This window comes from Drosophila bipectinata, chromosome 3L (genome assembly GCF_030179905.1).
Source record: "Drosophila bipectinata strain 14024-0381.07 chromosome 3L, DbipHiC1v2, whole genome shotgun sequence".
In the NCBI taxonomy this organism is placed as follows: Eukaryota; Metazoa; Arthropoda; class Insecta; order Diptera; family Drosophilidae; genus Drosophila; species Drosophila bipectinata.
In genome coordinates, this window is record NC_091738.1 from 10,503,043 (window position 1) to 10,530,947 (window position 27,905).

The following is a 27,905-nucleotide window of genomic DNA, read 5'->3' on the forward strand; positions in this document are numbered from 1 at the left end:
CGTAAGTCAACTATATTCTGATAGAGCCACTACCACAAAAATATTGAATCATACTTCTAGTATATATATGTATAAACTTTATTCAAAAGAAAAATGATATAGAAACAAAAATACTTTAAAATCTAAGTCTTATCGGCTAAGATACCCGGTTGAAGCTGCCACCGTAACTAATCTAAATTGAGATATTACATAAAATATATATCCGTACTAAAAATAAAAAAAATAACTCGATTAACTGGAATGATTTCTTCTATAAATACGCTGATCTGATGGGCTAAACGGTAACCTAAGATTGGATTTGCTATTGCACAGGATTTGGAGTTGAAGAGATTCTGGATTTCAGTAGAGGCCCGATGGCAGGTCCGTCACCTTGGACATGGATCCTTGGGTGTACGAGCGAGTACGTGCCGTGGGTCCTTTTCCCATATTGCCACTGGGATATCCTGGGGTGTCGTGGTGCATGGTTCGCATGGCCGGGTTGCTGGTGAAGTAGATTTGCTGATTGCTTCGCGACTTCTCCCGCGGGGAGTCATTGAGGGCTTCGTGGGACGAGGCGAAGGCCGCCTCCAGACGCTCCACATTCTTGGTCACACGCCGTGCCTGCAGGGCAGCCGTGATATCCGGCTTGGGATACTTCTGCGGGGTATTCATGCCCGTCATGAAGAACACGCCATTGAATTGCTGGGCAGGCGGCGTGGGCGGCGGCGGAGCTGGTGCCTTGACCTTGACGGGATGATGGTGGTGGGAAACGGAGACCTGAGGCGCAGCCTGGACCGGTTCCTGGATACTCTTCCGAAGGGCTTGCATGGTAGGATCATGTTCGTCATGTCTGGCATTCATGATCACGTCCAGGAGCTCCCGGTTGGTGCTGGCATTGTAGGCCGTCGCGGCGGCAGTCGCCTCCGGCATGTCCGGCGTGGGAGACTCCATCTGGTAGGCGGATGGCTGGTCTGTTTCGGGGGCATCGTAGTCAACCTCGTCGAAGAAGGTCTGCATGGCGGCCAGGCGCTCGGCGGCATCGGGATCTCCGGGCTGATGAAGGACCATACCGTACTCCGAGCCATCCTGCTCCGAGCAGTCAGTTCGCGGCATCAAGTGGGCCAGGGATCGGGCCTTCCTCGGCGGTTGGGGAACTATGTTCACCGGGACTATGTCCTCCTCGACGGCAGGTCTATGCTGGCGTATCCTGATCCTGGAGGTACTGCCCGCCTGGCTGCTGATCTGTTTCTCCGCTTCGCTCACAATGTTGTCCAACTCCTCGATCACGTCCTCGATGGTGGCCGCATCGTCATCATCATCAGCCGGTGCCACCTTTCTGGACTGTTTCTTGGCCTTGGAGGGCAGGACGAGTATTGGCACTGGACTTAGGGAGGCACCAGTTTCCGAACTGCTGATGCCCTCATCTTCGTGCTCTGAGCTATGTTTTCCTTTCTTCGTGGCCGGCGTGACTTGACGGGGCAAGGCAACTGGCTGGTGAGAGGACTCCTTGAATTTGGAGTCCTGCTGGGCTCCCTGCAGGCGGAAGATCTCACGCTGCAACTCGGCACACCGCTCCTGTAGCCTCCGCTCCATGGAGGTGAGGACGGCCTTTTCCTCGTGCAGGATCTGGACTCTTCTCTCCAAGATCACCATTTGGCTGCGCACTCGATCCGCATCTCTGGCCTGGGCCATCATCTTGTCCACGTCGATGTGCAGTTCATTGAACCGCTTCACCTCCGCCTTCAGGGCATCTAGCCAGGGCGAGGAGGAGGAGATGGTGCGCGCCAAGGTGCTAGGGTCCAGACCCGCCTGGAAGAGCTCCGCCTGGATGTACAAACGTTGCTGGATGCTGGCTGCACTCTCAATGAAGGTATTGAGAAATCTGTTTGGAGGCAAATCTTTAATAACTTTTCAGAGATTGAAGAAAGTGTGATACCCACTTGACACCCGCACACTGTAGCTCTCCGGATCCGCCACCGCTGTTGAGGATGCCAACGAGTAGCCGGAACCGCACTGGTTCACTGCATCTCAGTCGCAACGTGGACATGGCCTCTGAGACGGCCGTGTGCCCAGAGTTGGCCACCTGATCGCCACCGCCACTGTTGGCAAAGGGCTGGCGATCGCAGGCGGAGGCCAGCAGCTGAAGGGCTAGAATTCGACCCCTAATGCCCTGGCCCGTGGCCGAGGAAGCCAGTGGCATGAGACCCACGGGTGTGTTCCCCAAGCGGGCAATGGCATCCAGAGATCGGGAGCAGCAGATACTCAGGCACTGCAGGCAGGAAAGCTCATCCAGCAGGGCTCGACGCTGGTAGCTCTGGGGATTCCTGGTCATGGCCAAGGAGTTGCTGGTTCCCGACATGGGTCCAGGAGCATTGCTGGCCTGGGCCATTTGTATGGCTCGCAGGACCTCCAGCAAGTGGCTTATACCATCCGAAGGTGTGGCCACAAACTCCTGGACAAAGCTAAAGGAGAGATAAGAAAGGCTTGTAAAAGATGTTGGGGTGTTGGGACTTAATATCCTACCTGGGAAAAGCCGTTCGAAGATCGGCTCTCAGCTTGGTTAGTAAGTCTGTTATGGAGCCAAACTGTCGCAGGGACATTTCTCGATCATTCTCTGGCGGGGCAGGAATGGGAGATCTGCAAGGAAAGTATACACATTATAGGATATGGGATGCATATAATGATCCTCTTAATCCTCACTTGTACTCCGAGTGCTTGGCTGGCAAAGTGGCCGACCTGGCGGCCTCTTCTTTGGCAGTTATACTAATGCCGACATCGTAGATGGATTGTTTTTTGGAGGAGCTGCTGCCCTTGGTGAACTTCTTCAGAGAGTAGACATAATCCTCCGGATTGTAGACAGGTGGTCGTTGGTTTTCCTAATAAATTATTCAATTAGTTTTAGTTTTTATTAGGAGGGAGGGTTTTAGGACTCTTACTAACCTTACTGTAGGAAGCAGCCTGAGGCCAGCTCTGTTCAGATCCACCTATCTTGTAGGAGGCCAGAGATCCATTGACGCTACTGGCACCGCACTTGTTCGATCCGGAGGTACTGGACGCTCCACCTGTTTTGATCGTCTGGGTAGCCGTGGCCGATGCCGGCTTACTCGCCTTCTCGCACACACTGGGCGCCATCTGGAGGTGGCTTGGATGTGGCTGTGGATGTGGATGTGGATGTGGTCGTGGAGCTGGACGGTGGTGGGGACGTTGCAGAGTGGAGCTGTCGCTGCGTTAATTGGAAATGGAGGAAAACCCAATCGGGTGGAGTCAATTAATGTACGTGCTTGACATGGGAGAACTCGAATTTGCATTCGGTTATAAATAAATAAATGGCCTGGACATGGTAGTCGGTGCAGTTTGGTAACGCACCGGAAAAACAAGACGTTGAGTTTATTGAACATTTTTCAAATGAATTTCCAGGCTTATCTGGCGGCGGAGTGGTGTCTGGACAGGTGCGTTTATTTTTTATTATTTGGATATTTCTTGGATATCCGCTGTCAACGACACTCCGATTGAGACAAGGTGTCACGGTGGCATGTGGGCTGTGGCAGCGCGAATGCGATTTTGACAGTCTCCGAACGATCTCTGATTTGTTATTTAATTTTGACCAGTCGAGTGCGTAAACAGAAATGGAAATGAAAATGGAAAATTTGCATTTTAATGTGCTACTAGTAGAAATAAAGGCACTTTCACTCAAGCCGTCCGACCGATCATCTCCAACATCGGTTCCAGTTCAATCTCCATTTCATTTCCATTTCTTCAAAGAGTAGTATAGTCTTGAGACCAAAGACCCGTCAGTACCGTTAAGATACAATGAGGGGGCTAACGGTTCATTTGGTATAAACAACATACATACAAACATATATGCAAATGACACTTATGACGTGCCACACAAAAAAAAAAAAAAATGAAGTTGGCTGAGTCAATGAAGTCCATGGCCCACCTCGTATCAATCGTCCAATCAGTCACGTACCGCAGATGCTCAGGCATTTTATTCTTTTTGTTTTTATTTGATTTTTTTGTTGTTTTTGATCAGGTGGTGTACCCCCATCGAAGTTGCATAGCCTCTGGTAATAGTATATATGGTATATGAGCGATATGAATGGGGCTGAGCACTGGTTCCCACAGCAGCCAAAACACTTCGATCAATGTCAGTCAGGAGAAACTCAACACCATCGCCACCGAGCCACCGAGCTGGTGTTGAAAGATCAGGAGGCGGGGTATCTGCATAAATCAATTTGTGAGACAGAAATTGGAAACATGGAGCATGGAGCAATGTCTGCTCCAAAAACCAAAACTGGAATTGATAAGCCAGCGAGTGGCTGTCGAAGACTGCACTCCAACAGATGAAATGAGTGTCTTTAAAAGAAATGATAACACTAAGTGAAATTATTAACTCGGATTTTCTATAAGCATCTTGTTTTTTTTTTTTATTAATTCCAGGTCGGAGTCCTTTAGAAGCACTCATCAATAGACGGCAACCATCCGCTGCAGTAGTGCCAGACGGACCAGGCTCCCCATCCCTGCTGGCTGAGGACCTTCTGGGCGCAACGGACGGAGTTGGTGATGTCGTCGGAGAGAAGGTCATTGCAGCTCAGGCCGCACTCGTTGTAGGAGAAACGTCCCTCGGGCTGGCACCAGTACAGATCGTTGATCTGGAAGATACCGTAGTCGTTGGAGCCGTCGGAGTTGGCCGGGCCGACCACCCAGGTGCGGTAGTCGCTCTCGTGCTGGGCAATGCAGGTCCACTTGTCCAGCTGGTCACGGGGAACGCCCAGGTTGGACATCTCCCTGGCGAGGGAGCAGCGGTCCAGGGTGCGTCCGGCGAGAGCTGGAGCGGCACAGGCCAGAGCGAAGAGAACGATGAATGCCTTCATGTTGATTCCTTAAACTGTTTAAAGAACTGTTTGGCCAGCTGTGGTTCTGACCAGGCTATTTATGGAGGAATCGGACACTCCACATTCTGCGGCTATCAACCCTTGAATTCAAAGTGCTTAGAGATAGAAATCCAATTAAAAGGCACCAGCCGGCGGATTTAAATATTTCATTCAAAAGAAAAATAACATAAAAAATGGAACCAAAACAACTTTATCAGCTCAACGGGTACATCTAAAGGTACCATCTCAAAAAATAAAAAAGAACACTACTTAACTTTGGGAAAGCATAGTTTTAGGCCAAAAAATAAAAGCCAGAGCTGGCCGAGCTTTTGGACGAGATAAGCCAGGCCAAATCGGCTTATCAACTACCTTGACAATCGAGTGCTAAATGAAGATTTCGTCATTGTTTGGATTGTTTTGGCTCCGGAGCTGAAGTTCATTGAATCGAGGAGAAAGGTGTAGAGACCTCGACGCGCCCTCCAGCTGATTAGCATAATTGCTGTTATATCAACAATGACGTTGCTTTGAATTGGCTTAGAAGGGGATCATTGTTCGGCTGGAGTAGCCCAAAACCAACCTATAGAGTAGGCATTTTGGGCACTCTACCCCACCTAGATGGAGCAGGGGAACCGCCCAAGTGGTAATCCAGATGATTAATCACACTGTCGGCCATAAAACCAGAGACCACAACTGGGGGCTAATAGCTGCAGTCAAGTGGAGCTGTTTCGCCATTAAAGCCCCGGCTTCACTTCAAAGTCGGACATTAAACTTGGGCCCGTGCAAAAGATGGGAATTTGTCTGGGCCGATGAAAGAAAGAGCACGGCTTGTATTGCAATTTTCAGACTCGAATGCCTCGAATGCCGCACAATGAATAACTATGAATAATTTGGATCAACATGCAACCCCACCCGAGTTGCGTGAACAGAAAAATACGTACAGTAGTAGGTATAGTTGTAGGCATTGTCTTTGTTAAAAAAAAATAAAAAATATTTCGAATGTCTGCTGTTTGGAATGGAGGAGACTCACTCCATCTGCTATAACCAGCTTCATATCTTACGCACCAACCTAATCGTATTGGATTATATCAATGGGTGTTTTGAGTGCCGGCTGTTTTCTATATTTGGTCAAGACAAGATTCCTTATTTTTTTGGGGGTACTTCAGTAATGTAACTTATGGATTGAAGATCTTTGTTGGCAGATTAGCAGACATCAAATAAATGATTAAGAATTAATCTTAAAAAGAGCAAAAGAATTGTATAAATAATGTAATGTCTGATGATTTTGTTTATCATTGTAATAAGCCATGTTTTAATTTCCGCTTTTTGTGGAGAAACAATGGATACAATTACATCTTTTAATTGAAAACAAATCGATGCAAAAATATAGCAATATTGTAGTAGAATTCATTATTTGTAGCTCTAATTATGAGTAAACATTGCTTATTTATTGACTCAGTTGTGCCTTGACACTGGACTGTCTTCTGAAACCTATAAATATTCTGAAAAAGTAGTGCCCACCATCAGATGATATTTTTGCAATCATGAAGGCTGTTATGGTGATTTGTGTCTTATCGGTGGTAGTGTCCTCCATTCAGGCCCGCACCTTGGATAGGTGTACTCTGGCCCGGGAAATGTCCGCTCTGGGGGTGCCCCGAGATCAATTAGACAAGTGGACGTGCATTGCCCAGCACGAGAGCTCCTTCCGCACCAGCGTGGTGGGTCCAGCCAACTCCAATGGATCCAACGACTACGGCATCTTCCAGATTAACAACAAGTACTGGTGCCAGCCGGCTGATGGAAGATTCTCCTACAACGAGTGCAAGCTGAGTTGCAATGACTTGCTGACGGACAACATTAGCAACTCGGTGAAGTGTGCCCAGAAGATTCAGCGGCAGCAGGGCTGGACGGCCTGGTCCACTTGGAAGTACTGCAGCGGATCCCTGCCCTCGATCAGTAGCTGCTTTTAGAGTCCGAACCGAACAAAGTATTAACTGAATAAATAATACATAAATGAGAGGATTGTGCAACCAGTCATAAGCTTTTCTCTTAATGTCGGACAACTGTTGTGGCAGTAAGACGAGAGCCTTTTAGGCCGCTAAAAGTGAAATTTTATATAATGGCCCCCACACATAACAGAGTCATTATGACAGTTGGCCTGGCCAAAGCAAATGAAATCTATTAGCGACTAAGTGGAGCTTCAATCTTGTCCAGCCACATGGACGGCTGAAACAAGTTAATTTAATTTCCAAGCATAAAACAAATTACGTATGAAAACCCGCCGTTATCATGGCTTTTATACACAAATCTCTCTGTTTGTAAATGTTGCTACTTTGTGGCAAGTGGCAACGGACTTTGTCGCGAGTCTGATGATCGAAAACAATTTCGATTCAATTACATCTATGGCAGTCCACGGGGACATGATGTAGGTCTATGGGATTGCCATTTGGGGCTAATCGCCGGCGATCAACTTTGCCATTTAGAGTTCGCCAAATGGCGAAGACAACAACGAGTCGTTTCAATTTGTTCAGCCGTTGTTGTGGTATTATTCTCAAGGGTGTCCGTGCGGGTTGAATGATCCATCGATCATGGCTAGTGATGGATGTACTAAATCGCATCTAATTCCATTTGAAAAATTACTATGAATTTGGTCAACTTTCTCGCAACCAAATCCTCATTTAAATTACAATCAAACAGATAGTTCTTTCCCAAAAAAAAAAAGCCATTTCGGACAGCTCATAAAAGTGGCTAGATGGAAGATGAAAATGGGAAAAAGTTTCTTTTCGTGTTAAGACGACACCTTGCCAAATTATTTCTAGTTGGTGTTACACAAGCTCTACACTGTAAAAAAAAGGGTGGTAATAAAAAAACTTTCAAGAGGTCTTCGAAGAGGTTTATGTTAAGATTTATTTGGTTTTTAGTGGCCTTTGTTGAACTGTTATTATATAGTTGTTTTTACAAGAAAACCCCTACTCTTTTTTTATCTGCATTTGAAAATCCACCACAACAAGCTGGGATTCGGATGTGGGATTTGCATTTGTGTGGCATTTGCTGACGATGATGCCAGAGATTAAGTCACCGTCGACAGGCCGACATGGAAAAGTTCTCATGACAGTTCCATTTCTTTAGCCCATTTGCATTTGTATTGCCTGTTTGGCTGGGGCTTTACCTTTTCGCCATTTGTCTTTGGAATACATATTTTTACTCGCACCCCACGACTCCCCGACTCACTCCATGGAGATAAAACTATTAGGAGAATTTAGCAACCGACAAAGCCCCAGAGAAATGTGGCCACTTTTCAGAGCTGTCAGAGATCTTGGCTCAGAGATTCCTACATTTTCCCAAAGCTGTCAGCTCCCTTGAGATATCACCTATCCCCGACTTTTGTCATCTTTTCTTTATACAAAGATACACTCTTTTTTTGTTGTTTTTTGATTGTCGACTGACTGACTGTCGGGACTGTCATGGTCTATGGCGTTGCGCTTGACTCCAAATTAAAATGGTTTTCTTCGGGGCCTTTTGGGGAAAGATTTTCCAACGCTCATTAGAGTTTTCACTGGGATTTGGCGGCCAGAGATTGCAGGGCAGCAGCCCGCGCGAGGTTATATATCAGCAGACCCCCAGCTGTCAAATAATATAATTAGGGTTTATGTTGTTGAAACTATATCTTAGCGGGGCGTGTTCCAAGTCACTCCGGGTCTCTCAAGCTTGCCTTTTGACACAGTTGTCTCGAAAATACAAGAAAAACCTTTTGAAGAGAAATGTTTGTAATTTGTGAGCTGAATTTAAATTTGTGGCAGGTAATTGATGCCGAAAGTAGCACTAGTGTCACTACGTCGCAGTTCGTCTGCCATGGACAATGGCAGCTGAAGATCATGTTTAGTTAACCGGGCGGAAAAAGTCACTCCGTAATGCGATCATTTCCAGAATCCCAATTGTGCAAGATCACCGCGAAATGAGCATACGCAACTGCGAATACTCACCAGATCCATCTTGGCTTTCTTTCTTTAGTAATTGGATCCTTTTAGTTAAGTTATATAACCTGTCAGAACTTTCCAGACCAGGTCTCTTCGCCACGCACTGTTGAATCCGCTAACTGAGGAAGCCAACTGCGACTGCCCCGAGATCTAGACTTTGTTCATTTTGTTTTTATTTTAATGTCTTATTTAATTTTTTTTTTGAAGAGTCTCAAGGAACGTGAGCTGATAAAAGGGGGGGTTCACTTTAACGAAGATACCGGCTATCGGACAAGGCAACTTGTACAGAATTCAGAGGCATCGGTTCCGTGTCTATATTCCAAGTGGAGAATCGTCTACAGATATGTCCAGTAAAGAGGCACCCCTGATAATTTAATTACTTCCTCTTATCTGAATGAAAATCAATTTAAGTTTTGAATATTCCAGTTTTTGTAGTTTTGTAACTAGTTTCGCTTTAATAGACTTCTGCAGAACTTTCAAATATTCCCTAATTTCGGATTCAGTTAGAGAATAGTATCTGGATTCACACATAGGTACTCTGTAATTATAATGCCTTTTCCGCCAAACTTAATTCTCCAGTAACCTGTTTCCCAGTTCCTTCTAACCAAGTCAAGTACTCCTCCCCAGACCTCAGACCAATTAGATGGGCCACAAACCAAGTGTAAACCCCAACTTGGAGCGGTATTGTTATCTCTGGACCATCATAACTTAACGCTAGAGTGACTTCCAGTTGTCTTAGTCGTGGCCTGACCCACGCAATGTCGCTCCAGAGGGCGCCGAACCTCAACCTCGGGGGCAATTACTTATGCATTTTCATTCCCTCGCCCGTACTTGTGCTAATGTGTTCAGATTATAGGAAACACTCGGGCCACAGGCACTACTAACCGCTCTCCTCTGGCCACTCGACGGACCCCTCTTTTCCTGGGAATGGTATAATTTTCCGGTCTTTGATTTCCTGCTTTGTTTTAGCCTGTTCCTCCGACGATCTATCTTGTACTTGGTCTATGTGCTTCCACTTCCTTCAGACTCAGACTGAGCTTTAGACCAAGGCTCAGAGCTCTGAGTTCCCGTTCCAAGATCGTTCGTTTATCACCAGCTAGTTGGGTAATTTATTGCCCACTGCGTTACCCGCATTAAGAATTTATTGACCAGTCCATCTCAGAGTCATTGGCCTGGGCCGAGTGGAAGGGAAACTGTGCTTGACTCTTCCCTGCCACTTGCCACTTGCCAGTTGCCAGTCTTTCTTCAATTTTTCATTATTTTTCCATTTAGAAAGTGTGTGGAGAAAGACAATTACCACAGATTCTTTGGAGCTCGTAAAGAACAAGGGAATTGTAATTGTTAGTTGCTCAAAGGGGAGACCTGAAAAGTTACTCATACAGGCAGAGACGAGAAGGCAGTAGTTTTGTGAATACTTTTTATTGGTCATGAAAAAAAGTCTGGCCCATAAGGAAATTATCACGCACACGCCTGAAGATAAACATCTCCTATTTGATTATTGGATTCCGAGGGGGAGAACCGAAGTCACCCCACAAAAAGTTTGGGTACAGAATGTGCATAAAAACTTTATAGTACAGATGGTAAAATAATTGTATTTAATAAAGTCCATGATAGATTGGAATAACCCCCAGTTTCAGAAGCCTAAACTATCTTTAGCTTAAACCTCTATAACATCACAACCAGGAACAAGATCCACTCTGAATGATGAGCCAAAAATCCAAGCAAACCAAAGATTTAAAAAAAGAGGTTTATGTTCGAGATATTGATAAGATAAATAAGGAGTACTTCAAGAACTCTTAACTTCTATAATCAACACAAGTTTGAAGGGGATTTTTCGCAGAGGTATGCTACCAAATCGATTATGCGTAGGGCCGTCTAATAGATATGATAAGACTATGATTTTTGGCTATAAAAGCACAGGCTTTTCCTCCAACCAACAACAGTTTCTGAAAATTACCAACATGAAGACCTTCATCGTTCTGATTGCCCTGGCTCTTGCCGCTCCCGCCTTCGGTCGCACCTTCGACCGCTGCTCCCTGGCCAAGGAGATGTCCGCTTTGGGCGTCCCCCGCGACCAGCTGGCCCGCTGGACCTGCATTGCCGAGCACGAGAGTGGCTACCGCACTCACGTGGTGGGAGCCACCAACTCCAACGGCTCCAACGACTACGGCATCTTCCAGATCAACAACTACTACTGGTGTGCTCCCCCCAGCGGTCGCTTCTCCTACAACGAGTGCGGCCTGAGCTGCAACGCCCTCCTCACCGACGACATCACTCACTCCGTCCGTTGCGCCCAGAAGGTCCTCAGCCAGCAGGGCTGGTCTGCCTGGTCCACCTGGCACTTCTGCAGCGGCTCCCTGCCCTCCATCGACAGCTGCTTCTAAGCTCCGCCGCACCGACTTGAAATAAAGACTCTTGCAAAGAATAATTGCCGTGTTGATCAGGGGGGGGGACTTGCACTTTCTCTCCGCCAAGAGTCGAGCAACCGAATCGCAATTGACACCTCAAGGCAATGAGATTCCAATCGACAATGATCCCTCATCATTCGTGCAAAATTTGTTTCGTGGACGCCCCAGGCTCTTGGCAATTTCTATAATCGTTATGACATTACTTCTTTTGGGATTTTGCAGTTGTCTCCTCGAGTATTTGATACGGAAGTCGCATGAGGGGCTTTGAGCCTTTTTCAATTTAAATTTAAACTTAAAGACATTGTGGCGTTCTGCGCTGAAAAGCCACCAGTCCGACTGGTTTGGGGACACAGCCTGCGCCGCAGACAAGTCCAAGTCCAATGGAATTATAATGATTATGCCGAGGCGGAGTTACTTTTTGGCTTTGACCCGCTGTTACCTGGAGCCCCAAGTTTACTTTCTACTGGAAAAAGTTGCAAAAACAAAACAGACTAACTAATTTTATAGTCATTCGATGTTTTTATCTTTGTTTGTTTTAACAATTCTTTATTTTTTGCGCATATATTGACTTCTTTTGAAGAAGAGCGAAAAATTAGATTCTTTTTAGCGAATTAGAAAGTGATTCAGCCCAGTCTTCAGTCTTGAGGCTTAGATTTAAATGCGAAACTATCTTTAGAAACATAATTTCATTTTTATGGTGTAACGGATAGCATCTTTTTCTATAGATGGAATTTTACGAAGTGGAATGCTTTTGACTAAGTTTAGAGTAACTCTTTGTAAAGCTATTTTGTTCAAGTTTAAAATTCCTTTATAAATATCTAAGATGATTTAGAGTTTTGGAAAGTGAGTGATTTATATTAGACTTTAACTTAAGTCTAATATGCAGATTCTATTCCTCAAGGAGAAACTAACATAATTTTAATCTACAAACTTAATCTTTCCTGAGCGAAAGTCTCAAATCTGAAGCTTAAACTTAAGTCTAATATGCAGATTCTATTCCTCAAGGAGAAAGTTTTAAAAAATAAATCACTAACTAGGATAAGCTATAAATCCTCTTAAGTAAAACTTCTAAAAAGACTCCTCCTTACAAAGCAGACTAGATCACATTCCCTTCTTTCCAAAAATTTAAAGATCCTTTCAGAGAAATTTTTCATGCAATCATTTTATTTTCAGGGTCGGAATCAGGCTTAGAAGCAGTCATCGATGGACGGCAACCAGCCGCTGCAGTAGTGCCAGGTGGACCAGGCGGACCAGCCCTGCTGGCTGAGGACTTTCTGGGCGCAACGGACGGAGTGGGTGATGTCGTCGGTGAGGAGGGCGTTGCAGCTCAGGCCGCACTCGTTGTAGGAGAAGCGACCGCTGGGGGGAGCGCACCAGTAGTAGTTGTTGATCTGGAAGATGCCGTAGTCGTTGGAGCCGTTGTAGTTCTCGGGTCCGACCACTCCGGTGCGGTAGGAGCTCTCGTGCTCGGCAATGCAAGCCCAGCGAGCCAGCTGGTCACGGGGGACGCCCAGGTTGGACATCTCACGGGCCAGAGAGCAACGGTCCATGGTGCGACCGAGGGCGGGGGCGGCCAAAGCCAGGGCAATCAGAACGATGAAGGCCTTCATGATTTCAATTCACAGAAAACTGATGTGGAAATGGGGGGCAGTCTGAGCTTTTATAGGGCTCGATTATCGTGATCTCCACAAAGTTGTTATCGCAAGTGGCCAAAGTTACACGTTTCTTATCAAAACTGCACACGAGACATATGACGAGCCGGCTGACTGAAGTTAATCAATCTTTGGCCATTATCTGTATGGTTTTAAGTGGCTTGGAGAGACGGTCCTTCAAAGGCGATTGACCAGATAGAGGAGAGCAGTAAAAGCAGCCCAAGATTAGCTTCATCTTAACACTGGCTTTGGGTCAGCATTCATTTTAGAGCTTAAACGTTGGGGTTTTTGTTATTTGTTTCAAGCCATTAACCTTGTTAGCATCTCCACTGGCTCTTGGCTGGGCAATTACGTGGCTGTTAGTGGGCAGATGGTGCGGACTCGTAGCTGCACTCGAGTGAGCCATATCTGGATTTTGAGCGCGGCCAGAACTCCACTGGGCCTGCGGCTTGTTTACCTTTTGTAACGGGCATGCGTTTGGCCGTAAAACCACTGGATCTTCAAAGACCCCAAGGCTGCCACACATCATCAACCGTCAACTTGCTGCACAATGCTTTCTTGTATCTTTGAGATAGGTTCGACTCCGTCTGTGACTAACGACCCAACCGCAAGTATGCAAACCCGACGACGGAGTGCGGGCTGTTACATTAACCCCATTCGCATCCGGGGAGGAGGGGCACCTGCCTCGGAGCTTAGCGGTACTCCTGGGGTTAGCCACTCGCCGGGAGACATAGAGATGAGCGAAGTCTTGCCCAGATGCCAACCGATGCCAAGATTTCTGCGATGCCAAGAAAGTTGTTAACCTTTCGCGTGTGTGTGCTCGGCTGGTTGTTAACAGAAAAGACAAATGACAAAAGGCTACTGTAAAGGCAATCGAGTGGTGCTGGAAAGAGCGGTTGGACAAAGTGGTTTTGGCCTGCCAGAGCCTCCGGACGCCAGAGACATGACCCCCTTAGGTCCCCCCATGAATTATAGATGGATTCATAAATTAAAGTTAATTTGTGAATGAGTGGAGAGCTCAGCGTCGATGAGTCGCCTGTTCTTTTGTCGGAGAAGAATGCTTATCACTTTTACTTTTTGCTGATTTATCGACTAATGTCTTTTCTTCCCGCAAACTGTGTCACCTAACAGTTCTGGCCAGAAGAATTCTTCGGCCAGCCGACCAGACCTCATTGCATATGCATGAGGTCGTGCCTTGGGAGGCCAATTAAAAGTCATTTCCAAACGGGTCAACACTAATTGTTAGTCGAACTTCTAGTCAAGGCATTACAGTTAGGATAATGGTGTAAGAGCTCCGAGAGATAAGACAAGAGGCCGCCACAGCAGTACTTCCCCGTCTAAACCTCTTCTATCTCATTACCATTGAGGGAGATATTGAAAAACACAAACGTCATTGGAATTTGTAAACAAACCTGGCTGATAAGCCAGAATTGTCAGCTATTTCAACCCTTTTTGGCCCGATCGCCAAATGGGAAGCCCCTAAACCTTTTATCTCCTTATCGCCATCGAGTGGTCTCCTTTGGCTTTTCCAGATAGGAGCGGGTATAAAAGCTCCCCTGGCGAGGACCTAACCATCAGTTTACTTCAGTATCCGAATCAACATGAAGGCTTTCATCGTTTTGGTTGCCCTGGCCCTGGCCGCCCCCGCCCTCGGTCGCACCATGGACCGTTGCTCCCTGGCCCGTGAGATGTCCAACCTGGGCGTCCCCCGTGACCAGCTGGCCCGCTGGGCTTGCATTGCCGAGCACGAGAGCTCCTACCGCACCGGAGTGGTCGGACCCGAGAACTACAACGGCTCCAACGACTACGGCATCTTCCAGATCAACAACTACTACTGGTGCGCTCCCCCCAGCGGTCGCTTCTCCTACAACGAGTGCGGCCTGAGCTGCAACGCCCTCCTCACCGACGACATCACCCACTCCGTCCGTTGTGCCCAGAAGGTCCTTAGCCAGCAGGGCTGGTCCGCCTGGTCCACCTGGCACTACTGCAGCGGCTGGTTGCCATCCATCGATGACTGCTTCTAAGCCTGATCCTGACCAAAAATAAAATGATTGCACTAAAAATTAAAGCCTTTTCAATGAACTAGTTTCAACTTTAAGCTGCGTTTCACTTTTAATATTTTTTGGATTTATAGCTACTCCTATTTATGAGTATTGCTTTCTTTAAGAGAGATAAGAAACTTTCCCATCTACTGGATAGAATATCCATATTAATCTCCATCCCACTTATCTCTCTGATAAAGTCATAAATAGTTGTGCGAAATTAGAAACTTTTCTTTTATAATAAAAATAAAATATATTCGGCTAGTTTTTGTTGCTTTTTGCCAATAGAAAGTAAACTTAATGCCTTGTCTGAATGACAGCTAAAAAATTGACAACGGGTCAAAGCCAAAAATAAGCAAAATTCAAACAAATTCATTATAATTTCATTCAGCTTCGACTGGGGGTCCGAACCAGTCCAACTGGTAGCTCTTGTGCGCAAGACCCCTGAGTGACTCCAAATTTAAATATTTAAATATGTGCACAATAAAGAAAAAAAGACTCAAACAGCAAAATAATTTAAACTTCCGTCTTCGTGTGTAGAGAACTTTGAAACGGCTCGAATAATGTCATATCGATTATACCCAATTTTGTCCATCGAGCTCTAATTGATTCGAGCCTAAGGGTCGCATCGGTATTGGAATCGAGCTCACGTTAGGCGATTATTAGTAGGAATCGGAATTGCTTCGCCTTGGGGTTTCTTTGGATCAAAATTGGGAGAAAGCCGGTCAATATATTTTAGGCAGTTAGGCGTTTCAATACGGTTTGTTTCATTTGAAACACAGTAACTGGCTTTATTCTATGGTTAATTAAAGTTCATTTTGTTCATCTGAGATGAAAGTTTGTTGAAGATGTGCTTCTAGTAGATTTGAGACCAAATATAGTATTTAAAATAATATGTTAGATTACTGGAATTGCTTACAAAGGGTTTGTGCAAAAATTTCATAAATAAAGAGTAATGATATAATTATATGATCTTAGGCAGTAATTAGTGGGAGATCTTCAGACCTAGTTTTGTTTTCACTTTTAAGAGAATTTTTCGTCAAAAGGCTAATAGGTTAGGGTACTATTTCTTGTACTATAATTAAGCGTAAGTTTCCCCGATATCCCTAACCAATCCTTCTCTATAAAGACTGTAATTACTCATTTCATAAAGACTATTTTATTCAAAATCCATTTAGAAGCAGCTGTCGATGGAGGGCAGGGAGCCGCTGCAGAAGTGCCAGGTGGACCAGGCGGACCAGCCCTGCTGGCTGAGGACCTTCTGGGCGCAACGGACGGAGTGGGTGATGTCGTCGGTGAGGAGGGCGTTGCAGCTGAGGCCGCACTCGTTGTAGGAGAAGCGACCGCTGGGAGGAGCGCACCAGTAGTAGTTGTTGATCTGGAAGATGCCGTAGTCGTTGGAGCCGTTGGAGTTGGTGGCGCCCACCACGTGGGTGCGGTAGCCGCTCTCGTGCTCGGCAATGCAGGTCCAGCGGGCCAGCTGGTCGCGGGGGACGCCCAGGGCGGACATCTCCTTGGCGAGGGAGCAGCGGTCGAAGGTGCGACCGAAAGCGGGAGCGGCCAGAGCCAGGGCAACCAGAACGATGAAGGCCTTCATGATTTCTTTGATTCACAAAAACTGATGGGGATGGCTCCCCGGGAGGGAGCTTTTATAGCCGGAAAATTATCTGGCCCTGCGTTATCTTTGAGTAGGCCATTATTGATGGCCAAATTGGGAGTTAATCTGGACGTCCCGAATATTCGCGTGGCAGTCAGACCATATCGATAGTACCATTGATAATTCGACTGGAGTATATGTTGTGATAATATGAATGAAGAGTTACGGAAACTCGGAGGTGGTTCCCCTGGCAGCTGGTCCGCTGGTCTGCTGGCCTCGTCCCAAGTCCACCTGCTCCAAATAGGAAGGGATGGATGCAAATTGGCGGCAGCCATTGTTTATTTGGCCAATTGGCCTCTGATCTCAATTATGGCCTTTGTGCTTCTCGCTTTGTGTCGGCCCATTGGCTTCAATTAGTGAGTCGTGGACCCCGACAAAGCCCAAGATAGCTGTTGGCCCACTTCACTCCACTTCCAAGCCCTAAACCCATACTATTCCAATTCCCGAGGCTTATTGCCCAAGTGCGGTTACTCAATACACCAATTGCTTCATTTGTCAGGGCCCGTCAAGGTGTCCAACATCTGTTGATGGCCTCAAAAGAGCTAATGTGGCTTTGATGCACTTTTCAATAGGAAGTCTAAGCCTGGCCAGTAGGAGAATGTCTGGCTGGCTAGTTTCGACCGCAAAATCGCGTGAAGAGAGAAATTTCTTTTTGGCCAATACCGAAAGTAAGTTCGTTGCTTTGCGTGTAACACCCACTCTTCCAAGTGCCCGCGCCCCTAGACCATGGAAAATGCCTAAGCTCTCCTAACAATTGTTAAATCAGACCGGAACAGATTTTTTTTCTTTAGTTCGCCTCATGTGCTTACTTCTTACATGTATCTCCACCTTTTATTTATTTATTTATTTACAATCCAATCTTTTCCCCGCCGTTGGTTTCTTTTGTTGTTACCACTCTTTGTCTTTGTGGCTGGACAAAGTGGCTTTTGTTGGCCAGATTGGGGCTTCGTCGAAGATTTGGAGTCTCGTGCCTCGGCCGATTCAATTTTCACTTCAATTTTCCATGAATTACAGTTAAATATAATTTGTTTTCATACTTTTATAACGCACACGCAGTCTTAACGAATTTTTTTGTGGCCCGTTTTCAGAGTTCTTTTCTTTGGAATTTCTTGGCATGAGTGTTACTATCTGGTACACACGGAAAAAGACAATCATAGTTTTGGATTTGAAAAATTAGGTGTTTTATTTTTAGATAGTTTATTTGTGGACATTTAAAAAAGGGGTTTCAAGAGAGAATAAGTTTAACAATTTAACCATTTTTTTAAGCAACGATTAGGCTTTATAAATGTCCATATAATACAGATATATTTCCATCAGAGTGCTACTTTATAAACCATTTTCTCTCAGTGTCTAAGCCAGTAGTTGTAGGCGTCACAGTTCAATGTCAGAGACCGAGCTGCCCACTCACATAAGAAGTAAGGGATTTACATTCGTATCTAGATTTTGGGCTAGCCGTTAAGATAGAAAGTCTTAGCCCATTAGCATATGCCCGAGCATCAGGTTGAATCTAAAAACTTGGATGCTATATTGACCAAGTGGGTCTTCCGTTCGAGTGCCTACGATCGCACTAATGAGTGCCTTGGATTCCATTTGACCCTCTGACTTAGTTTCGGGTCCCCCCATTCGGATACGAACTAGTTCTCCCAGCCCATCCAGTCCAGTCTAGATAACTTACCCACCTATTTTGCCTATGGCTGTTTGCTTTTTGCTCTCCTGGTTTCGGGATTCGGGTTTGGGGCTTCCAAAGTATTCCAGAGTATTGACACGATTCCGAATTGGGGCACTCCAGAATCCAGAATCCAGAATAACGTTAGCGAGCGAATTCTTTTGGCTAACACACACACACCGCACTTATTTTCATATTTCTCGAAGAGATCGGACCAATCGTGGAGGTTGGGGGTGTCTGGGGAGCCGCTGGTGGTGCACTTTGCGTCGTCATAAATTGAGAAGATTAGCACGGAGCACTAAGAGAACCACTACTCGGCTTGTTATTATGTTGTGGACCGTGGATGCTGCAATAGGCCAGTTGGGGCCAGTTCTAGCCGGGCCAGTACTCGTTTTACCGTTAGAATGCAATCACTCCACTCGCGATGCTGTTACCCAAAGTGGCAACCAGAGACACAACCGTCGGGGGCAACCGTTGGAGGGGATAATATGGGGAATGTGAAGTGCCAATACCGCACTTTTCTATCCAATCAAACGAGTTTATTTCTCCCGAGAATACACAATAAGAAAATTCACATCACGTAACTCTGGCAGCTGGAGTGTCATCAGAGCTGGAGAGGATTCCCAATTCTGGCTACAAAGGATCCACTATTTACGGTTTTGGTTTCTTGACGATTGAACTTGGCTAGACCTCGAGAATATCTAGCAAAGCCATCGTTCGACTTAATTGGCATCCAAACTCGAATCGAAACTTCGACAGCAACACGTCCGTTTTCAGCAAAAGTCACGCACCGACTGATCCGAAGCCGCTAACTTGGCCTGAACCCAGGTCTAAGCCAAGTCGAAAACCGGCTCTCTCGCTACAGTATACTCTTCGAATGTTAGACCCGCTCTCTCTCTGGTTATAAGACCCTCTTTATGAGTGGCACAGTGGCAATTGCATGGCTATGATTAGATGAAGACTGCCAAACGCCGGAGGGCATTTCTAAGCCATGGCTTGTGATTAGTTAGAAGAATGTGGAAACATACCTCGGGCCTAAACAGAGGTGATCCAATTTTATGTTTCTATTATGAATGACTTGGAGAGTTTACACAAAAAGTTGGAGGCTATGAAAAGACTAAATTGGCTTTGTAGTTTAACCATCGGAATATTAAAATGCAATAAAAGGTGTTAGATGTTTGGTTGGCCTATATGGTTTTCTGGAGATTCTTTTTCTATATTTCCCATTAAGTACTCTATCGTAAAAATAGAAACGTAGATCATAATAAACTTTATGATGTACATCTATTATTTTGATGGAAAAGTATCTCCAACAGCTAAACTTTAAAAAGATAAGTTTATGACGTTGCATTCTGCATTCTTTATCGCTTTTTAGAAACCATTGAAAAGTTTCCGCACATTATTTTTATTATACCTATACCTGTTATAATACTGATAATACCTGATGGATCTGTGACAGGTTTTGATTGCCAGAACCTTATCAGCTCCATAGGGGCTTCCATTAATGTGTTCGCCAATTACTCTGGTAGCCTTTTCGTCTGCCAAACTGATATGGCTTTGTTTACGTTAAGGTGCAGATAAGCCCTTTGGTTAATTTTTGGCCAGGTTCAGCTGAAGTTTTTTTTATCAGGCCTAATTAAAAAATGGCGATTTTTTGGCAACTGGTGCGCAGCAATGGAGTTCTTATCTCAACGCGTGCCATGTCAAATCCATTATCTGATCATGATTTTGGGTATATAACCCAGGGGTGCTACTCAATTGGGTTATTAGTTTCAATCACTTGGAATCATGAAGGCCTTCATCGTTTTGGTTGCTCTGGCTCTGGCCGCCCCCGCTTTCGGTCGCACCATGGACCGTTGCTCCCTCGCCAAGGAGATGTCCGCCCTGGGTGTCCCCCGCGACCAGCTGGCCCGATGGACCTGCATCGCCGAGCACGAGAGCTCCTACCGCACCGGAGTGGTGGGACCCGAGAACTCCAACGGCTCCAACGACTACGGTATCTTCCAGATCAACAACTACTACTGGTGCGCTCCTCCCAGCGGTCGCTTCTCCTACAACGAGTGCGGCCTGAGCTGCAACGCCCTCCTCACCGACGACATCACCCACTCCGTCCGTTGCGCCCAGAAGATCCTCAGCCAGCAGGGCTGGACCGCCTGGTCCACCTGGCACTACTGCAGCGGTTCTCTGCCCTCCATCGACAGCTGCTTCTAAGCAGTCACCCATCTGACCAATTTTTGACAAATAAATCACGAACATAAAACTATACTTTGATATTTTTCTGGTCTTCCTATGATTGGCTACCAAAGCCTAAAAGCATGCTATACTTTTTGTAGCTGACCAAAGCTGACAGCTATAATAGCCCTGCTAGCAGTATATATTTTTCGACTTACCTTTCGATTACTGACTTTGCTGCATCGAACATGGAGTCCAGGGAGTACTCATCTTCAATGGAGCTGTAGACATTTGTGGCTGTGCCTGCTGTTCCCTCATCGCAGTAGCTACAACTGCAGCAGGAGTACTGGGAACAGAAGGAGGAGGCGTCCATGTCAGTGATGCCAATGGAGCACTCCTCGTCAAGATTACGTTCTTGGAGTTCCATTTCCACGGGCGTTTCTTTTTGGGGGGTAGAGCCACGCGGTGACCGACTAAAGGGGGAAAATTATTTTATTATTATTAATTCTAGTCTAAATTAATTATGGTCTGGGTTTGAAGTCTTACCTCTTGGTGCGTGAGTCCATAGTGTCCATGACCACGTTCCAGGTGCGGTGGATCAAGTAGAGCAGAAAGAGCACCCTCGACGTCTCTCCATTGTGCGGTGGTGTGGAGCTGTTGTTGTTGCTTGAGGTATTCTGGCCACCACCCAGGCAACTGCTGGATCCCAACCTGGTCTGTGGGTGTGACTGCTTCTGTGGCTGGAGAGGTGTGGGGCGGGCGGGCAGGGTCTTTGAGCGGTACTCGTTCTGGAGGCAGTACTCCCGCTTGTGCTGCTGATAGCGTCGTCGGGTATTGAAGCCAAAGTTGCCCCCCTCGCCGGCAGCCCCTTCCTCGGCGCCCGTTGATCCTATCCGGTTGCCCATTACAACGTCGAGGATCGTCGCCTGACGGGCATAGCCTAATGTGACAGGAACAAGCACAACACATGTTAGTTCGGTTAGGTCTCTAAATGCATCGTTCGATCCACTGGATTAGCACTGACACCATTCTAGCAACCAGTTCTGAGCAGCGAAAAAAGTGAAGTCGCCGAAGTGGCCAAAAGAATTGGGTCAGCAGCCAGTTCTTGCTGGTCGTAACGAGGTCGGCCAGAACCGAGATGCCCGTAGATGGAGTGAGTGCTCCTTCTTGGCTCGTCTTGTAATTATGATAAACTATCCGGCCATTGGCGAAATGATGGATTGCACGGACCAGTTTGGACATGATACCAGGTTCTAGATGGATGGATGTATGGACATGAGGCGTTCGGCATGTCATTCAAATGGCACATACATCTGCCGATAGACATCCATTAAATGGATCCAGTTCATGATCCTCATTCAGGTTAGAATTTCTACACATAATTAGGAGGCAATCCATCAAATTAGCGCCCTTGGACGATTTGTAAGCCCGGCACTTGTGGCTTGACCCACCGATTGAACTAAATATATATATTCTAGTGGTGGGATTTCGTATATTCTTATCGGCTCCCGACCACTGACGTAGGAAACGTGACCGCTAAATGACAAAACACGATCGCCGCCCAAACCCACGGGCACTATCAGTGGACACAGCCCCAAAGTTCTCTAGAGGAGGGCTGGACTTATCAGTTGAAAAGGAAAAATACTACAGTGAAAGGTGCTCTACAGCGATGCTTACTACCTGAGTTTACGGTATAGAATCTTTATCGGACACCAATTAGTTTAAGGTCCAGATTTTCGATTAGGAATAAATTACGGAGCAAGTTTTTTTGGGGGAACAACTTTCATGCCATTGTCACCAAAATAAAGAATATGGAAATGTAACCCATTAAAATCGAGTTTTTAGGGTCTGGGCTGTGGGCCCTAAAGAACCTCTTCTCGAAGTGAAAGTGACGGAAAAGAAGTGGAAAGTTTTAAGGAAAACAAAAAGGTTTTGTAAGGTAGGTTGGGCTGGGTAATAAAACGAAGGTGCCACCGTAAAGCCCTTCATTCATAAGGTTTCTGGTGGTTTAATGAGTGATTTTTATTAGAGGTAGTGGAAAATATGATTATACCTTTTAAAAATTTTAATGTTTATAATTTACTTATTGTTTATTTACTGTACTACGTTGACATGCGCACTGAGCGTGAGACCTGGTGATGGCTTGTCCCCTTTGAAGAAGACCAGAAACCAGAATCTCGACACTAAATACTAATTAAACTAAATACGGCGCAAGAGTTTATCTTATCATGCGATGCACGCACCAAACCTCGACACCCTGTACCCGCAGCAATGTTAACTCTAGGGCAAACCGGGAGCCGAGCACTCAACTTTAAAATGCCAGACCCCAGCTGGTTTCGGTTGACAGTCGCTTTTGCAACGATCGAGCGAGCGGTAGATCGTTAGAGCTTCCTCCAGTACTATTTGTATTTTCTGGGCCACAATCTACAGAGCCTACGTAGAGAAAGGAACCTGAATCGGGACAGCCAACGCAGCCATCAGGAGTAAACTAGGACACACTCATAACTCAAGACCATGAGCCAGCAGAGTCAACTGAAAACAGAGCAATTGCTCTTCGAGGAAAAGCCCCTGTATGTGCCCCCATTGTCGGAGCTGCAGAATGGTGAGTGTGAATTTTCCACATTTCCCAGAGAGAGAGATACTTGGCGAGATAACATATAGCCACAGAAAACGTGCCAGCTTCGGTGCTTCATGAGCAAATGACCTTCAGAACTGTGCCGAACTTTCCATAGCCGGTTTTGGTCCGAGGTTCTTACGATTCTGTTTGCAGTGTTTTTGGTCGTTTCTGTTTTCATTGAGCAGCCCAAACACAAACATATGATTTCACTGGGAGCTTTTGATTAGTTAGCTTTGGCTACACAGAGAAATATATAGAAAACTTAATGATTTTAATGGGGGCACTTGACCCAAAAAATATTAAATTACGAAGCGAGTTGGAGAGGTCTTCAGTTATTTTTGGAGAATGTTTGCAGAACTTTTGATTTTATTTTGAAAGAAGATCAGAGTAATTTTATTTCCAGTGTCTAGACCCCTTGTCTAGATGGGGTACTTGATAAAGCTTTCAGTGTAAACAGCTTCTATTCTCTCTCCCAGTCATACAGGGTGCTCTGAACACCAACTTCGCCAATGTGTCCGTCAGTGTAGGTCCTTGCCCCGACCTCAAGGCCAAGCAGTTCGGCCTGGTTGAGAGCGGACTGGGCGGCAAGCCCACCCTGCTGGAGGCCGGCGGCCCACCCTTTTTGCTGCCCCTCGTCCAGCGCGACAAGCTGTACAACATCACCGAGATCACCCGCCAGATCCAGGGTCCCGGCAAGATCTTTGCCGTGGGTGCCGGAGCTGGTCCTTGGCCCATTCGCGGCTCCAACTGCGAGGGCATCTTCAACCTGTCCGTGAGCGAGAAGAACGAGCTGACGAACGGCAGCTACACCGCCACTGTCCGGGGAGAGAAGGAGGAGTGCGTGCTGGAGAAGATCCCTCACTCAGAGCCCCGATGCGCCCTGCTGCTGAACCTCTTCCTCAGCCAGGGACAGCCCGGTGAGGTTATCAAGATCACTGCCAAGCAGCGTACCGGAGAGCAGAACTTCATCGAGTGCATTCGCAAGGGGCTGGAGGAGTACTACGGCGACAAGGTGGTGGGTCTGGGCGGCATCTTCCTGATCAAGAAGGGAGCTGCCCACCAGCACGTGATGCGCGACTTCAGCAAGACGCCCATCAACTCCGACGAGGAGGTGAACGAGTGGCTCAAGTTCTACGAGATGCCCGCCCAGCTGAACGCCGTCGGCACTCTGGTGACTAAGGAGCACGACCTTGACCTTCGCCTGCAGCACTTCCACTCCTTCTCCTTCACCAACTGGGGAGGTCACTACCACTACGACACCACCCCGGACATCGTGGAGTACGAGGCGTATCTGAATGTGGCCGAGCGGGTGGTGCGCGTAGATAAGCCCGTTTCCACTCACAAGGTGGGACGGGACTGAGATCTTATCTCACCCATCTAGTTGTAGCCGACATTTCCATTGCCTCAGCCCTATTATAAATAATAGTACATAAACTTAAAAATAAACTACTAAAAACTAAAACAATATCTTTTTTGGTTGGGGGATTATGAAATTTTATAATGTCAGGGGTTTGTTTAACTTTCAGTAGACTCTTCTGCTTTAGTCAGTTGGCTTTACGCCTTAATACAATCGGATCGATTAGGAAAACCTGCCAGAGTCACCTTCAAACGGATCAGCTTCTAATCGAGGAGAAGCCCCTTCATGTTCCGCCCCTCGAGGAAATTCAAAAAGGTGAGCGAGCCCCCTTGAAGTGCTGATAATACTGGTGGGTTTGTTTCTCAAACAATGACTTCTCTGATCTTCAGTGATACAGGGTGCCTTGTGTGCTAATTTCAAGACTGTGGAAGTGGAGGTTTGTCCTTGTCCTGATTTAAAGGCCAAGCCACTCTGTTTGGTGGAGAGTGGATTGTGTGGATGCCCCACCCTCCTAGAAGTGGGTAGTCCCAAATACTTAATACCCATGGTCCAAAGAGATAAGCTCTACAACATTCCTGAGATTATTCGGAAAGTTCAAGGACCCGGAAGGATATTTGCAGTGGGAGCAGGAGCCGGTCCCTGGCCCTTTTTCAACTCCAACTGTGAAGGAATCTTCAATATGTTAGTGGACAAGGACGACAAGCTGACCAATGGGAGTTATACAGCAACAGTTAGAGGCGAAAACGAGGAATGTGTTCTGGAAAAGCTACCAGATACCGAGCCACGTTGTGCCCTGCTCCTGAATCTGTTCCTCAGTCAAGGACTACCAGGCAAAGTTATAGGAATCCATGCCAAGCGGCGGATCTGCAAGAAGAACTTTGTGGAATGCATTCGTACTGGTCTGGAGGAGCATTATGGCGATAAAGTAGTGGGCCTGGGCGGGATCTTCGTTATCAAAAGGGGCTGTGCCAACCAGCATGTGATGCGGGACTTCAGCAAGTCACCGCTTAACTCCGAGGAGGATGTCAACAAGTGGCTCAAGTTCTACGAGATGCCGGCTCAGTTGAATTGCCTGGGAACTATGGTGACCAAGGATCTTGACCTAGACCTGCGTCTGGAGCACTTCCATTCCTTCTCCTTCAGCAACTGGGGTGGTCACTACCATTACGATACTACCCCAGATAGTGTGGAATACGAGGCATATCTGAATGTGGCGGAGAGAGTGCTAAGAGTCGATAGGCCCGTGAAAGTGTGACACATATACTTGGCAACTTACCAGAACCAGAGACTACATTTTCATATCAGTGGAGACCCTGTATCACCGCAAACTTATCACCAGAATGACAGGCCGTCCGCATAGTTGAAATATTTGGCACACGATGGCCTCCCAGCTAGTCGCATTAGTGCCTCCAGCCAGGCAAGACCCTGGAAGCCATATCGTAAAAGTGCCGGAGATAACATGAGCCAGAGTCACCTTCAAACGGATCAGCTGCTGTTCGAGGAGAAGCCTCTTCATGTTCCGCCCCTTCAGGAGCTTCAAAGTGGTGAGCCAAACGAGGGCTGTTTTTAAGTTTTTGGTAGCAGGGGTAAGTGATAACGCTCTTTTTTGTTTTCATCAGTTATACAGGGTGCTCTGGTCAGCAATTTTGGTCATGTGGATGTCAGTGTAGTGGCCTGTCCGGACCTGAAAGGATCGCAGTTCGGTCTTGTGGAAAGAGGCTTGGGCGGCAAGCCCACACTCTTGGAAGCAGGAGGTCCTCCCTATTTGCGGCCTCTAGTGCAACGCGACAAGCTCTACAACCTCAAGGAGATCACCCGGAAGATTCAGGGGCCGGGAAAGATCTTTGCTGTGGGTGCCGGGGCAGGTCCTTGGCCCATTCGAGGCTCCAACTGCGAGGGCATCTTCAACCTGTCCGTGAGCGAAGAGGACAAGCTGACGAATGGCAGCTACACAGCCACCGTCAGAGGAGAAAAGGAGGAATGTGTTCTGGAGAAGATCTCTGACTCCGAGCCACGCTGTGCCCTTATCCTAAACCTCTTCCTGAGCCAGGGACAGCCTGGTGAGGTGCTCAAAATCACAGCCAAGCAACGTACCGGAGAGCAGAACTTCATCGAGTGCATTCGCAAGGGCCTGGAGCAGCACTACCAGGACAAGCCCGTTGGCTTGGGTGGTATCTTCCTCATAAAGAAAGGCAAGGTCCACCAGCACGTGATGCGGGACTTTAGCAAGACCCCCATCTACACCACCGAGCAGATCCAGCAGTGGCTCAAGTTCTACGAAATGCCGTCCCAACTAAATGCCCTGGGCACCTTGGTGACGAAGGATCTGGGACTGGACTTGCGGCTGCAGCACTTCCACTCCTTCTCCTTCACCAACTGGGGCGGGCACTATCACTACGACACCACTCCGGACATAGTGGAGTACGAGGCGTACCTGAACGTGGCGGAGCGGGTGGTGCGAGTGGACAGACCCCGGCTAACGGATCAGTTGGGACGGGACTAAGTGGTCAGGTGATGTCTTCGCACCTGCCGAATCCATCAAGACCTGTTAATAAGCGAGCCTAAAATAAATGCCTTCTCAGAAAATGTTTTCGGTTTCTGCCGGACTCGCCACGATGATTAGCTCTTGTCGTCACATCATTTACGGTTGAGGTTTACGTTTCATAGCCTCGGGCTATAGACTTTATGTAATTGCCAAAAATTGGAGCCGCAGCTTTCTTCGCCATGCAAATCGATGGCTAAATGATCTGGATTCTTTTGCTGGCGAAGTGGCCATGCGGAGTTCTGGTGCTGGAATCCCGATCTTCGGTTTCATGGTTTCTTAATGAGAGACACGGCACGGCAGAAAAGCTAAGCAGGCCGTAAATAATGCCCCGAACATGCAGCAATCTGTGTTTTTCTTTTTGCACCGCTGGCCATTAATTATTTAATAACTTTGATTCATGCAGAGCCCCACCACTGCGAGTGCAATCTCAACGAAGTCAGCCATTAAAACGTTTCGTATAGCACTCCATGGAAAATAAAATCAAGAAATACTCAAATCCCGCTCTATGAATATTGTGACAGTTACAAATCGCAGATGATAGGCGCATCGATCATGATGGATCAAAAGACTTACCCACTCCAATGAAGACTATCCCAAATCGCGGCTAGGGCTATTGTCTTTTAACGGGTCTCCAATATTTGCATTTGGATGTTTATTATTCGAAATTCTGGCTATAACCTTCTCTAGTGGAGCTCAGAAAGGTGGCACTGGAAATAGAACTGAACAACACAAAGCACCCATCGATTGATCCAATTTAATCTTCCAGTCAGGCAGGCAGGCAGGCAGGCAGGCAGCGGAGGTGAAATGCAAATGCGATTTCTTCGTCCCACGAAAAAGAAAATCTCTTTTTGTTATTGTTACCGTTGTGGTTGTGGCCGTTTTTGTGGCTCTGCCAGACTCGGTTTATTCATATTTTAAACACACCATTAGCACTTTTTATTAGCTGTCTCGCTTTGATTGAC

The 27,905-nt window shown here is 46.7% G+C and overlaps 11 protein-coding genes across 14 annotated transcripts; 7 read left to right on the forward strand and 4 right to left on the reverse strand.

The window, feature by feature from the left end:
- Window positions 1–120: 120 nt before the first annotated feature.
- On the reverse strand, window positions 121–27,721 carry mwh (multiple wing hairs). 3 transcript variants are annotated; one of them, XM_017248493.3, is made up of 8 exons: window positions 27,517–27,721; window positions 20,971–21,364; window positions 20,643–20,897; window positions 2,920–3,202; window positions 2,680–2,855; window positions 2,503–2,616; window positions 1,920–2,441; window positions 121–1,861 (listed from the first exon to the last, which is right to left on the reverse strand). In XM_017248493.3, the coding sequence occupies exons 2-8, from the start codon at window positions 21,327–21,329 to the stop codon at window positions 340–342; spliced, it is 3,231 nt and encodes a 1,076-aa protein (XP_017103982.2). In that variant the 5' UTR covers window positions 21,330–21,364; window positions 27,517–27,721; the 3' UTR covers window positions 121–339. The 3 variants fall into 3 exon arrangements, with proteins under 3 accessions (XP_017103982.2, XP_070136413.1, XP_070136414.1); XM_070280312.1 differs by lacking the exons at window positions 20,643–20,897; window positions 20,971–21,364; window positions 27,517–27,721 and adding an exon at window positions 18,262–18,425 and having other exon boundaries at window positions 122–1,861; XM_070280313.1 differs by lacking the exons at window positions 20,643–20,897; window positions 20,971–21,364; window positions 27,517–27,721 and adding an exon at window positions 18,266–18,387 and having other exon boundaries at window positions 122–1,861.
- On the reverse strand, window positions 4,384–4,879 carry LysS (Lysozyme S). Its single transcript, XM_017248506.3, has one exon. It carries the CDS (start codon window positions 4,851–4,853, stop codon window positions 4,431–4,433), a length of 423 nt encoding a protein of 140 aa, XP_017103995.2. The 5' UTR covers window positions 4,854–4,879; the 3' UTR covers window positions 4,384–4,430.
- On the forward strand, window positions 6,364–6,865 carry LysP (Lysozyme P). The gene has a single exon (XM_017248502.2). It carries the CDS (start codon window positions 6,395–6,397, stop codon window positions 6,818–6,820), a length of 426 nt encoding a protein of 141 aa, XP_017103991.2. The 5' UTR covers window positions 6,364–6,394; the 3' UTR covers window positions 6,821–6,865.
- On the forward strand, window positions 10,783–11,219 carry LOC108130155 (lysozyme E-like). The gene has a single exon (XM_017248501.3). The coding sequence runs from the start codon at window positions 10,789–10,791 to the stop codon at window positions 11,209–11,211; it is 423 nt and encodes a 140-aa protein (XP_017103990.2). The 5' UTR covers window positions 10,783–10,788; the 3' UTR covers window positions 11,212–11,219.
- Window positions 12,382–12,864, reverse strand: LOC108130158 (lysozyme B-like). The gene has a single exon (XM_017248504.3). The coding sequence runs from the start codon at window positions 12,843–12,845 to the stop codon at window positions 12,423–12,425; it is 423 nt and encodes a 140-aa protein (XP_017103993.1). The 5' UTR covers window positions 12,846–12,864; the 3' UTR covers window positions 12,382–12,422.
- LOC108130157 (lysozyme B) lies at window positions 14,469–15,225 on the forward strand. Its single transcript, XM_017248503.3, has one exon. It carries the CDS (start codon window positions 14,489–14,491, stop codon window positions 14,909–14,911), a length of 423 nt encoding a protein of 140 aa, XP_017103992.1. The 5' UTR covers window positions 14,469–14,488; the 3' UTR covers window positions 14,912–15,225.
- Window positions 16,066–16,535, reverse strand: LOC108130160 (lysozyme E-like). The gene has a single exon (XM_017248505.3). It carries the CDS (start codon window positions 16,524–16,526, stop codon window positions 16,104–16,106), a length of 423 nt encoding a protein of 140 aa, XP_017103994.2. The 5' UTR covers window positions 16,527–16,535; the 3' UTR covers window positions 16,066–16,103.
- Window positions 20,033–20,481, forward strand: LOC108130162 (lysozyme D-like). Its single transcript, XM_017248507.3, has one exon. The coding sequence runs from the start codon at window positions 20,041–20,043 to the stop codon at window positions 20,461–20,463; it is 423 nt and encodes a 140-aa protein (XP_017103996.2). The 5' UTR covers window positions 20,033–20,040; the 3' UTR covers window positions 20,464–20,481.
- LOC108130152 (ester hydrolase C11orf54 homolog) lies at window positions 22,756–24,506 on the forward strand. Its single transcript, XM_017248498.3, has 2 exons — window positions 22,756–23,026; window positions 23,518–24,506. Exons 1-2 carry the CDS (start codon window positions 22,939–22,941, stop codon window positions 24,399–24,401), a joined length of 972 nt encoding a protein of 323 aa, XP_017103987.2. The 5' UTR covers window positions 22,756–22,938; the 3' UTR covers window positions 24,402–24,506.
- LOC108130150 (ester hydrolase C11orf54 homolog) lies at window positions 24,538–25,653 on the forward strand. Of its 2 annotated transcripts, none has more exons than XM_070280012.1 (2): window positions 24,538–24,713; window positions 24,788–25,653. In XM_070280012.1, exons 1-2 carry the CDS (start codon window positions 24,542–24,544, stop codon window positions 25,651–25,653), a joined length of 1,038 nt encoding a protein of 345 aa, XP_070136113.1. In that variant the 5' UTR covers window positions 24,538–24,541. The 2 variants fall into 2 exon arrangements, with proteins under 2 accessions (XP_070136113.1, XP_070136114.1); XM_070280013.1 differs by having other exon boundaries at window positions 24,656–24,747; window positions 24,820–25,653.
- Window positions 25,807–26,984, forward strand: LOC108130153 (ester hydrolase C11orf54 homolog). The gene is made up of 2 exons (XM_017248499.3): window positions 25,807–25,942; window positions 26,018–26,984. The coding sequence occupies exons 1-2, from the start codon at window positions 25,858–25,860 to the stop codon at window positions 26,899–26,901; spliced, it is 969 nt and encodes a 322-aa protein (XP_017103988.2). The 5' UTR covers window positions 25,807–25,857; the 3' UTR covers window positions 26,902–26,984.
- Window positions 27,722–27,905: the final 184 nt, after the last annotated feature.

What these genes read in the sequence shown, in the direction of transcription:
- LOC108130162 (XM_017248507.3), top strand. Translation starts at nt 20,041, where the DNA reads ATGAAGGCCTTCATCGTTTTGGTTGCTCTGGCTCTGGCCGCCCCCGCT.
- LOC108130155 (XM_017248501.3), top strand. Translation starts at nt 10,789, where the DNA reads ATGAAGACCTTCATCGTTCTGATTGCCCTGGCTCTTGCCGCTCCCGCC.
- LOC108130157 (XM_017248503.3), top strand. Translation starts at nt 14,489, where the DNA reads ATGAAGGCTTTCATCGTTTTGGTTGCCCTGGCCCTGGCCGCCCCCGCC.
- LOC108130160 (XM_017248505.3), bottom strand. Translation starts at nt 16,526, where the DNA reads ATGAAGGCCTTCATCGTTCTGGTTGCCCTGGCTCTGGCCGCTCCCGCT.
- mwh (XM_017248493.3), bottom strand. Translation starts at nt 21,329, where the DNA reads ATGGGCAACCGGATAGGATCAACGGGCGCCGAGGAAGGGGCTGCCGGC. An exon ending in ATGGACTCACGCACCAAGAG is followed by an intron (nt 20,898 to 20,970) that starts GTAAGACTTCAA and finishes TTCCCCCTTTAG; the next exon opens with TCGGTCACCGCGTGGCTCTA. An exon ending in CTTCGAACGGCTTTTCCCAG is followed by an intron (nt 2,442 to 2,502) that starts GTAGGATATTAA and finishes TCTCTCCTTTAG; the next exon opens with CTTTGTCCAGGAGTTTGTGG.
- LOC108130158 (XM_017248504.3), bottom strand. Translation starts at nt 12,845, where the DNA reads ATGAAGGCCTTCATCGTTCTGATTGCCCTGGCTTTGGCCGCCCCCGCC.
- LysS (XM_017248506.3), bottom strand. Translation starts at nt 4,853, where the DNA reads ATGAAGGCATTCATCGTTCTCTTCGCTCTGGCCTGTGCCGCTCCAGCT.
- LysP (XM_017248502.2), top strand. Translation starts at nt 6,395, where the DNA reads ATGAAGGCTGTTATGGTGATTTGTGTCTTATCGGTGGTAGTGTCCTCC.
- LOC108130153 (XM_017248499.3), top strand. Translation starts at nt 25,858, where the DNA reads ATGAGCCAGAGTCACCTTCAAACGGATCAGCTGCTGTTCGAGGAGAAG. An exon ending in CCTTCAGGAGCTTCAAAGTG is followed by an intron (nt 25,943 to 26,017) that starts GTGAGCCAAACG and finishes TGTTTTCATCAG; the next exon opens with TTATACAGGGTGCTCTGGTC.
- LOC108130152 (XM_017248498.3), top strand. Translation starts at nt 22,939, where the DNA reads ATGAGCCAGCAGAGTCAACTGAAAACAGAGCAATTGCTCTTCGAGGAA. An exon ending in ATTGTCGGAGCTGCAGAATG is followed by an intron (nt 23,027 to 23,517) that starts GTGAGTGTGAAT and finishes TCTCTCTCCCAG; the next exon opens with TCATACAGGGTGCTCTGAAC.
- LOC108130150 (XM_070280012.1), top strand. Translation starts at nt 24,542, where the DNA reads ATGTCAGGGGTTTGTTTAACTTTCAGTAGACTCTTCTGCTTTAGTCAG. An exon ending in CCTCGAGGAAATTCAAAAAG is followed by an intron (nt 24,714 to 24,787) that starts GTGAGCGAGCCC and finishes TCTGATCTTCAG; the next exon opens with TGATACAGGGTGCCTTGTGT.